The sequence below is a fragment of the Polyodon spathula genome, chromosome 9 (assembly GCF_017654505.1).
Source record: "Polyodon spathula isolate WHYD16114869_AA chromosome 9, ASM1765450v1, whole genome shotgun sequence".
Classification (NCBI taxonomy): domain Eukaryota; kingdom Metazoa; phylum Chordata; class Actinopteri; order Acipenseriformes; family Polyodontidae; genus Polyodon; species Polyodon spathula.
The window spans coordinates 36,230,413-36,240,995 of NC_054542.1; the positions used below are offsets into that span (position 1 = coordinate 36,230,413).

The 10,583-nt window shown below is 35.2% G+C and overlaps 1 protein-coding gene across 1 annotated transcript; it reads left to right on the plus strand.

The window, feature by feature from the left end:
• Window positions 1–276: 276 nt before the first annotated feature.
• On the plus strand, window positions 277–8,649 carry LOC121321279 (potassium/sodium hyperpolarization-activated cyclic nucleotide-gated channel 1-like). The gene is made up of 11 exons (XM_041260179.1): window positions 277–766; window positions 3,404–3,596; window positions 4,022–4,129; window positions 4,212–4,349; window positions 5,236–5,397; window positions 5,526–5,619; window positions 6,524–6,651; window positions 6,963–7,109; window positions 7,270–7,510; window positions 8,162–8,329; window positions 8,419–8,649. The coding sequence occupies exons 1-11, from the start codon at window positions 381–383 to the stop codon at window positions 8,496–8,498; spliced, it is 1,845 nt and encodes a 614-aa protein (XP_041116113.1). The 5' UTR covers window positions 277–380; the 3' UTR covers window positions 8,499–8,649.
• Window positions 8,650–10,583: the final 1,934 nt, after the last annotated feature.

Below are 10,583 nucleotides of genomic sequence, written 5' to 3' on the forward strand. Positions count from 1 at the left end.
ATTTTATATTTTTTGAAAAGCTAAACAAAAAGTATCTGTAAACAGCAGGTTTAGTAAACATATTGCAATTAGTAATACTATATATTGGTTTCAGGTGACTGTTTATGTTATCCGAAACCTTTCAATTGTTGTGTGTTTTAATTCAGTCCATGCCAGCTTGTCTCCATACGCACAATAGCATGTATTTATAGACAGGTAGTTGATACACCGCCAGGCTGCTAATGTACCGGCCAGAGAATTTCAGAATGTCTTCGACTACCACGCGCAGCCTTCACAACGAACGAACGACTTAATTCGTATCTAAACTGGACGTGCATATTAGTACACAGAAGAGCACTTCGCTGTTCAATTTTTGTATGTAATTTTAACACAGCATAGGGATGGAATCAGATCTTGAAAAGGCAACTACTGAAGCTGCTGGTTGTAGTGATGTTTATAATAGCCCCACTGCTTACCAACGACTATTTAACTATATATTTGGTCCGGAGAAAAAGGAAGTTAATCTGAGTTCAACGGCGAGTACAGCCTCGGCCCCTGACACGGTAGAACAGGACTTGGAGTGTGAGGAAGAACTGAATGGTGTGCCTGGGTCGGTAACAGACATCAACGTGGGGGTATCTAAGCAGTCCCGTTGGAGAAGACTTTTCTATCCACAATATAACAAACATTCCCTGTACGTGTATGGTAGTGTCACAGCTCTGCAAAATGAATGTGCAAGACAGGACGCGGCCGGTGTTTGTATTATCCATCCTTTTAGCTCAATTAGGTAAGAAACAAAGTTGGCCACAGGCTTGTGAATGTGTGTGTTGTGAGTCTTTCACTAGTGGCCCTACTGTAGGCTCTCATTATTCCCCAGGGGGTTACAGTGACTCACACATATTGCTAGAATTGTAAACTCACAAACGTGTAATCAGTAATCAGTTATGTTTTTGTGCTGATCAGTTGAATTTGATAGCATGTTAGTTTTGTGCTATTGTAAACTAAAATTATAAATCCAATGATATTTATTCGTGAAAAGTGTTTCAACTGGTCAATTGTGATTCCTGGGTTTACCAGGTAATGTTACTCGATTATTTGAACACTTCAGTATGAAAGTTTACGGTGTGATATTAGCAAGAACAGATGAAAGCTTAGCAGCGGGCAGTCGGTTGAACTTTTATAACGAAACCAATGTGTTGGATTTGAACTGGGCCATTGCACATGCATTTAGTCTAATTCTTATGTAATCCAACCTTAATATGTGGCTGTGGTAGTATAACTGTAAGGTTAAGTTTATAATTAACCGATAGTGTTCGTCGATGAAGCTCTAATGTCTACAATACTCGATAACTGCGACTGGAGTTCTGCGTCTGCGCGCGCCAGTCGCGCTGTGACAGACTGTGATTGGCTGACTCGGCAGTTGCATTTACAGGGTTGTTTGCTTTTGTCTGTGCAAAGTATGGATTGGGTGGTTTTGGTGGATGATAAAATACATTTTGACCAATTTGTTTAGCATTTACTGCCAAATAGATGTGAACTAAGCTTAAAAATGCAGCAAGTCAAAATGAAAAATCGGATTCTTGCTCCGATTGATTTAAAATTTGATTCACAGGTGATGCGATGACGTCCCAGCGGGCTATAGCTGGAAGCTGATTGGCTGATGATACTGAATCGTTTTGTAATATATGTTTATAATACAGTATATCAGCAAGATTGACGGCATAGGTTTGTGCTGGTTTTCTTGTATTGGTTTTAAATGGCTACAAATAACTGCAATTATTTGTATCCATTTACAATTTACAAAAAATTTCAACCACTTTTACTGGTCCCATTTGTTTGAAAACACGTTATATACTGATAGTACGTGTTAGTATTTGTGCCTGTGATTACTGCTCAGTAGAAGGGTAAACATGTCAATGTGCGTAGCTATTTATGTAACGTTTTAGTGTAATTTTATTATAATTGCAATTACTGCAACGTAATTGTTACTGTAATTGTAATTGAACACCATAGCATTGTAATTGCAATTTCAGCAGTAATTGTCATTATAATGAATCGACCCCAGGCCTAATATTTACAGACGCCCAGAATTTGTAAATACCAGTCAGAGCAAGGCACTGGCCGTGTGTAATCAACCCCGATGTTACCATGGGATGCTGTTGGATGATTTGATGTTTGCAATACTTTCATGTTTGTGCAGTAACTCTGGGTATATAAATTTGGGGTTCAACGCTCAAGGTGTAAATATTCCCAGGCGCTGCTACTTGATTATTCACATAGAAATGTGTATAAGAATATAAACTGTGTTATAGTGCGACATTAATTGATTAAATACCACTCTCTCTACCTTATACCATAACACGTTTTTACTAATCTATATTGAATTGTTAAAAAAAAGACTTCAGGGTACTTTTGCTTTCTCTTCATCGTGCAACACCTTATAAACCAGGAGACCTTTGAATTAATTTGTGTTTTTTTTTTTTTTTCCAAGGTAATCGTGATAATTAATGTGAAGACTTATAATATTGTTTATTAGATTACCTGTTTTTATAATATTTTGTGTAATTAATTAATGACAAAACACAAAACTTTATTAAAAAATAGTAAAGAGCATGGATTAAATCGAAATTTTCTGCAACATTGTGTCTTCTTAGGGTGAAGGTAGTTACAAATCAATCAAATTATGCACATGGGCAACGGCTTGATATCAAAACTAATAGTTATCTAGTGCTTTGAGCATTGATACGGAGGTGTCTGTGACAGGCTGAAAACATTCCTGGAATGCTGGCGTATTCAAAGACAACACCATTTATCAGACTTCGTCTCCTTTTGTCTAATGAGGATATCAAAAGATTCAGAGGCTGCGTCTTGTTTTAATGCTCCCACACTCTGGAACTCTGTATCGTCTTTTATTAGAGATTCACCCTCAATTGTTATTTTTAAATCTCGATTAAAAAACATATTTTTATAATATAGTTTTTTTCTTAATGGTAACATGTTTTGGTTTGAGTTTTGTTGTTACTTTGCTTTTAATTATCATACTTTTTTCTGTGTTTTATTCTGCTTGTAAAGCGCTTTGAGCTGTATTGCACATGCATTGCGCTATAAATAATAATAATAATAATAATAATAATAATAATAATAATAATAATAATAATATTATTATTATTATTATTATTATTATTATTATTATTATTATTATTATTATTATTATTACCAAATACCAAATGATGAACACATGACAGCCCCTTCCAACGTGTGTTTTTCATTTGTATTTGAAATGTAATGTACTGCTCTTGCTAACTGCTTTTAACAGAAGGCCAAACCATTTTAAATTAAAAATCGGATCTCATTTACACAACAATATTTGAAATCAAGCGCCGGTACATAATAATATTTCTTTTTATTTTATTTTATTTTACAGGAATTACTACATCATGTTCATGGTGTTCATGACATTCATAAACCTAATTGCAATCCCCATGGAACTAGCATTTCTAGAAGGAGAGCATACAGAGGGGTTTAATATGGTGATTTTTAACTTATGTTCAGACACTCTCTTTCTACTTGATATCGCTGTAAACTTCAGGATGGGTGTCATAACTGAAGACAGTGAGGTAGGAGCTCATGTTGTTTTAGGGTCTCTGTTCACAAACTCATTAGTATTAAATAGTCATAAAAGCATTCCAGACTTCTTTAACAACAGTATAGAAAAGTTTTATGCATAGGAACTGGCATGACTATGGTAAAATAGTACTTCATCGTTGCCAGTTCTCATAAGACTGCAACCACATTTTCAAATGGGTTTATTCAGATAATGTATTGTGCAAATAAAAAAGGTGATATTTTTCATTTTGACCTGATGTATTAACTTTAATGCTAGTTTTCATTTTAATTGTGTTAAATGTTAATAATGGGCTGCAGTGCATAAAATTACAGTACAGTACTCAAAATACGTACTAAGTCGAGCTGTAAAAAAAAAAAAAAAAAAAAAAAAAAAAAAAAACATCCAACATATTCACCTATTTTCCGTTAACTTTAGGTGGTTCTTTTGGATCCAAAGCTGATCGCCTGTCATTACCTTAAATCTTGGTTTGTTCTTGACCTGATTTCTGCGTTTCCTGTCGACTATGTTATACTCATTGTAAAGGTAAAAAAAAAGGGTTTTATTTATTGCATTCATGGCATTAATTACCAATAGATATCATGTTTTTTAATACCTGTTTTTTCAGGAACTGGAAGATGATCAAAGCACCACAACCTATACCGCCTCCAAATTGGTGCGAATTGTCCTCTTTGCAAGAATCTTTAGTTTAATACGACTTCTCAGAGTCTCCCGCCTGGTGAGGTTTTTCAGTGAATGGGAACAAGTAAGTACAATTTTAAATTATTCAGATACTCTCAATAATTTATGGCATATGTGTAAATTGTAGTGTTAGTTATATTGTTCAGAGATGAAAAATAAGAAACACTGTTGAAGTTAATACCTTTTCTTTGACCAACATAAAAATTAAAAACATACACATTCTTTCAAGACCACAGACTGTAGGCCTTAACAGCAGGTAAAAATGGATTTGAGAAGAAATAGATCTATTCTAAGTGGTGATCTTGAAAGATTGAATTAGTTCAACTCCTATATAAATCCAATACAATTTGTCAACTTCAGTAACATGAGTTAACTTATAACTCTGTTGTTTATGTTAAAAAGCACGTGTGACATATAAGTAAAAACAAAAGGACCCGTGGCACATCCTGATAGCCACAGAAACTGATACGCTCAATAAGCTGTGTTAAAGAATGCCTGTGGCAAGTTTCATTGTGATTGGATCAGATTGGACAAAATAACATGCTTACAAGACCTCAAAGGTCTCTTCTTAATAGGGCACCATTTAATGGATCAATGTCTAAGAATATATAGAACATGTAAGTGGAGGATTGTCATGTTTCCCTTTGCATCATAACTTTTAGACCATGTTTAAAGGATAATAACTTTAATAGTTAGTATGTGAGTGAAATAATCATAGTTTATAGTTAACCTTTTCTGAAATTATGGTGTCCCACAAGTAAACTGTTTTATATTTTTCAATTATTATAGTCAACAAGGGATGTCTATTAAAGTGGAACGTTTTTTTTTTGTTTGTTTTTTTTTTGGCAGATGTTCTAAATTACTTTCAAGTGATGTTGTATGTTTTGTAGTTGATTTAGAAAATGAAATGTTTCTCTGTTTTGAGATTAATCAGTTTTCTGTCTTGTTAGGTTGCAAATTCCAACATGGAAGCAGTGAGACTGTTTATTCGAATTATCTGTCTGTTTGCAATGATCCTATTGCTTTGCCACTGGAATGGCTGTATCCAATACTTTATTCCCTCTTTGCAAGACTTTCCTGAGGATTGCTGGGTTGTTCGAGAAAACCTCACGGTAAGGCGTTTCTTTTTTTACATCCAAAGATTATCTCATGTCCTTAAACCCTGTTTTGTTCTTGACCTGATTTTTGCTTTTCCTGTTGGCTATGTTGTACTCATTGTATACGTATTTATATTTACCAGCATGCTCCATGGATCGAGAAGTATTCATTTGGAGTATTCCGTGCACTTTCACATATGATTGGGGTAGGATACGGCTCTGCTGACCCTCCAACAGGTAACCTTAGCAGACTGAATGACCTTCAAATGTAGTGCTCTTTTAGCAGGTCCCTGTTGTCCAGCATTCATAGTTTTACTGAAATATTAGGTCTTATCCACAAAGCTTTAACTTTAAATAACGCATGAGGTAAAGCTTTATTCAATTTAAACCTCTGCTATATAATGTGTATTTTCTGGCAACTGGAACTGCTGCTCACATTTCTATACTATAAATGAAGGTAACAACTGAAATTACTTTGAAAAAAAAAAAAAGAAAAAAAGCCAAGACTACTGGAAGATAATTAGCAAGGGCTGCATCAAATGCACAAGCAGGTGACCAGAGTTTGGGTTGAGTTATGTAAATGCCTCATTTTCATATCTGTAAAATAATTAAAAGGTTAAAAATACAAAAAAATGCTGTTCATTTATCTTTGCAGTATAGGTGTGTTAATATTTAAATGTTAACACTAAAAACAACACCCTTACTTATTTTTCAATACATTCTTGTTGTTTAAACATGTAATTCACAAAAACATACAACACGGTGGGAGATCCATCTTGTTTACTGTAGCAGGATATTGTCCAAAATGAGACTCAGTGGCTGGAAAGCTGCAGTGAAAGCTCTGTTGCGCACGCTTATTTACAAAAACAGAATAAACAAAATAAAGAAACAAGGCACAGGGGGCCAAAATAAAAGGTTCATACAAAACAAATCCTTACTGTCAAAAGAATGCTTCTGCATGTGCTGGCTGAGCTGAGGTGAGCTGTAACTTCCTGGTCATATCTGTGTCATTTCCCTTCGGTCTCTGCTATGCTGTGAGAGCCCTTATTGAGACTCATCATAATATGTACCGAATCTGTAATTATTTCTCTGAGGAGATACAGATTTTTTAATGACATCATTGTTTCTTTGGTTTCTGTAGGCGAAGCTGAATTGTGGGTCGTTATGACAAGTATGGTTTCAGGAGCACTGATGTACACCATGATGGTTGCCAATGTGGCAGCAATGATGACAAATGTTGATGCAGCATCAAAAGCCTACAGAAGCAAAGTACATTTCTGCAATTAGTGGAAACATTGCTGCCTTCAAGTATCACATTGTACAGGGGTGGTAACATTTATATTGTATATTTAAATGTATGATATTTGAAGGCCATCAGCAGTATAATCTCTTAATTCTGGAATGAGGACATCAAAAACTGGGCAGTGATATAGGCTGCTACATCATGTGGAGACATTTACTAAAATACAGCATTGGATCAGCAGACCCTAGAACCACTGAGATTTATTGAAACATTTTAGTAACATAGTACATTTATATGTATGTGATTTTTTTCTGCCTATTTACTCCCTACTCTCTAGTTTAATCACCTTGAAGATTACATGTCATACCGAAAACTGCCAAAGAATTTGCGTAGTCGGATCTCCACTTATTACCAGGCCCGATACCAAGGAAAGTGGTTTGATGAGAGAGAGATTCTTAATGTGCTCTCTGAATCCTTGAAAGTGGTAGGTGTGCAAGTTTATTGAGGAGATGACTTTTTTAAGTTTTTGCTAGTTTACATTAATAGTCTTCAATTCATTCCTGAGAAGACAATTCCATGTTAATGTTACAAAAATAAGAAACAACTATTGGTCTTGAATTATATGGATCCTACTTTATTTTCAGGAGATTTTGGGCAACCTGTGCACAGACCTGGTGAAGACTGTACCCATGTTCCAAGGTCGTGACATAAACTTCATAAATGCTGTGCTCTTAAAACTGCAGTGTGAGGTTTTTCAGGAAGGAGACATTATTATTCGCGAGAAGGCTGCAGGAGACCGCATGTTCTTTATAGAGCATGGAAGAGTCATGGTAAAGACTGAGCAGAAATTCTGCACGGAACTGGCTGATGGAGATTACTTTGGAGGTTTGTAACCAGAATTAAAAAAAAACAAAAAACTTAATAAATAGCTTAGGCATTGTTTGTGTATGGAAGCTTACAAAGCACTTCCAGGCCAATTTTCAATTATTTTGCTCATGAGTTAATTTTGCACTGCTTCAATTTTCAGAGCTTTGTTTCAAATACTATTTTCAAAAGCGTATTGTTACACAGAGCAATAGCTTGCTTCGCTGGCCCTGTTGTTCCTATGCATCTCGTTATCTCGGTGCCCCCATGCGTGACCAAGCGAAGAGCATACTAGCATATAAAAAGAATAAAAAGTTGACCTACTTTTTAAATACATCTTCTTAAATTGGTGTCTTTTTGTCTGGTTGTTATTTTCTATGAAAGCCTATGACCTTGAAAAACTTCTATTGATTTCAAAGTATGAGCATAATCATTAGTGCCAAGTTAGACAAAACACCCTTTTAGTTTGTTCCCATTTAGTCAATTTCTTATGTTTCCATTTGTATATATGCTTGTGATAGTTGTGGTGGTAAAAATAAAATAAAACACAAACAAAATATAACCAAAGTTGCAGTACATTATCATTTGCCTTCACTTGCAGTGCATATGAACTTGTTAAGTAAATTAAATATACATTTTGTTATTGCTGGTGAATTTGTTATGTATTTTCAGAGATTTGCTTGCTCACGAAGTGCAGACGGACTGCATCAGTACAAGCTTTGACTCTTTGCACTCTTTTCTCACTCTCTGCTGAGAAGTTTAATGAGGTGCTGCAAGAATTTCCGGAAATTAAAGAAGAAATGTTAAGAACAGCATCCCAGAGATTGTGGACTTTACAGGGTGAGTCCAGAAGAACTCACGAATCTCTGTGCCCTAATTTTAATTCCAAGCCTAAAAAGTTAACTTGTGTGTCCCTTTTATATTTGCAGACTTTGTGGACCAAAAGCAGACACCTCTTCCAGAAAATGGAACTGACAAGATTAAGGAAGCTAGCACTTTGGGGGTTTAGAGAGAATCTACAGTGTTTAAGAGAGGGATTTGTTATTCAGCATTGGGTGGGAAGTTGTACTGATGAGTACAAATTAAGGTGCTTCTGAAACTGCTTTGTGTAATGTACTCTTGACATTTGCAGGAACTTTCAAAAATAAGGTTTTACTTCAATAAAATACATTTTCCTTGAGTGTTATGCAATCCTTATTCCCAGTGGTAGCAGTTTTCTTTCTACACCTAGACCTTGATTTGCAATAGCGTCCACATGTTTCAAGTTCCCATCTGCTTATGGATTGGGGTTTCGTGCCTTATTGTTGGTGTCTGTCAACAGCTGTATGCCGACCTTTGCCTAGTCATGTTTTAACATAATCTTGAGCTTTGAACAATACCAGTGACGGGCCCACTAATCTGATGAACAGCAGCGACAACACTGTTACTGTGAAGAGCAATAGTTTTTTGGCGGCTGTAATTAAAAATAGTAATTTTCTTACTCCTAAATTGCATCCTAAAACATATTGTTACAATACATTTTTGTCATTTAATTCAGGAAAGCATATTTTTTATGGTACATGACAATATATATATATATATATATATATATATATATATATTATATAATATATATATATATATATATATATATATATATAGACACACAGACTTTTTTTCATACTGTTCATCATTTGCAAACTATATTATCACCTTTCAGAGAAAAAAGGTGCCAGATCTGTGATTAGATGTGATCCGGCACAAATTAACCCTGCTTATTCCCATTCAAAGTGTTCAAATGAAATCTGAAATTTTTAATAAATATACAGAATCGGCATACCATCAGTTTTCAAGCTATTAGAAAGACCATTTTTTTCAAGATTTTCTTTAGTGTTTATGCTTGTGATGTGTGAGTATTATCAGTGTCACTGTATGCAAACATTTAACTGCTGTAAATTCTAAAGTAAGTTTACCTAGGAACCCAGGGATGATTTTTGTAGCAAATTATTGTTCCATGTGGTTGGAAACATTGTATTGTTGAATGTCTACAGCACACACATGTAAAGGGATATCTTACAGTACATAGTTCTCGACTAAGAAATGGATAATATATAAAGTGACCTCTGTGAATATATATTTATTTCAATAGGAAATATGTTTCCAAATACTTTTGTCACATTTTACAGCCCTCCTATTATTGTGATGGGCTATTTTAAAGTACAAAATGTTCAAACCACGACAAGCTTCAGTGCAATCCGTTGTAAACATGTCAAGGTAATGTGACATGACAGCGTTGATTTCTGCAATTGTCGCCTATACCTACACACAAACCGTTTGTACACAGATATACAAATATCAAGGATGAAGAGAACAGTTCCAACACAATACAATAGTACCTGCATAAGCCGTTATTATTAGTCTAACTATGGAAGCGTCCTCCTAGTGACAATTTAAAAAATGGCCTTATATCTCCTAGGTAGAACTTTTTATCTTCTACGTAGGTCTTTTTTTTTTAAGTCATACGTAGCTGATATAAAATCATACGTAGGAGTTAAAAGTCCTACGTAGAAGATATAAAGTTCTACATAGGACATGATTTTCCGTATCTATCCTCTTCACACAGCCGGAGTGATGATGACTCAGACGAGTATATTTATCCACCAGTTCGTTTTAGCAGCAGTGGAGAAACACAGTCCTCTGTGATTGGTTGCAAATATGAACGTTGTTCAGAAATTCTCCAGATTTGCACGTACTGTACAACCGATTTTTAAAGCTACTGGTCGTTCGATGTTCTTTACATCGTGTTGTACTGTAATAAATTTGATATTGCAGAAACACAGCAGCCTTTACGATACAATATTCTGAAATTTCTGTTACCGGCGCGACGATCCTGTGGGGCAAAATGAGGGACAAAATGAGCTTCCCAGGAAATGTTCCGTGGTCACTGAGACCAGTTTTCCAAAATTGGGGCGTCTGGTCACTTTATTTATGGCTATCTGGATGGTCTCCTGTATAGTAGTTTTCTAAGTCGCTGCTGTAATTTTAACATCCGGTTTACAGGGCACTCAAATTTTATTCTCACAAGATCTACACTTTCCTATAAAGCATGTGCTGC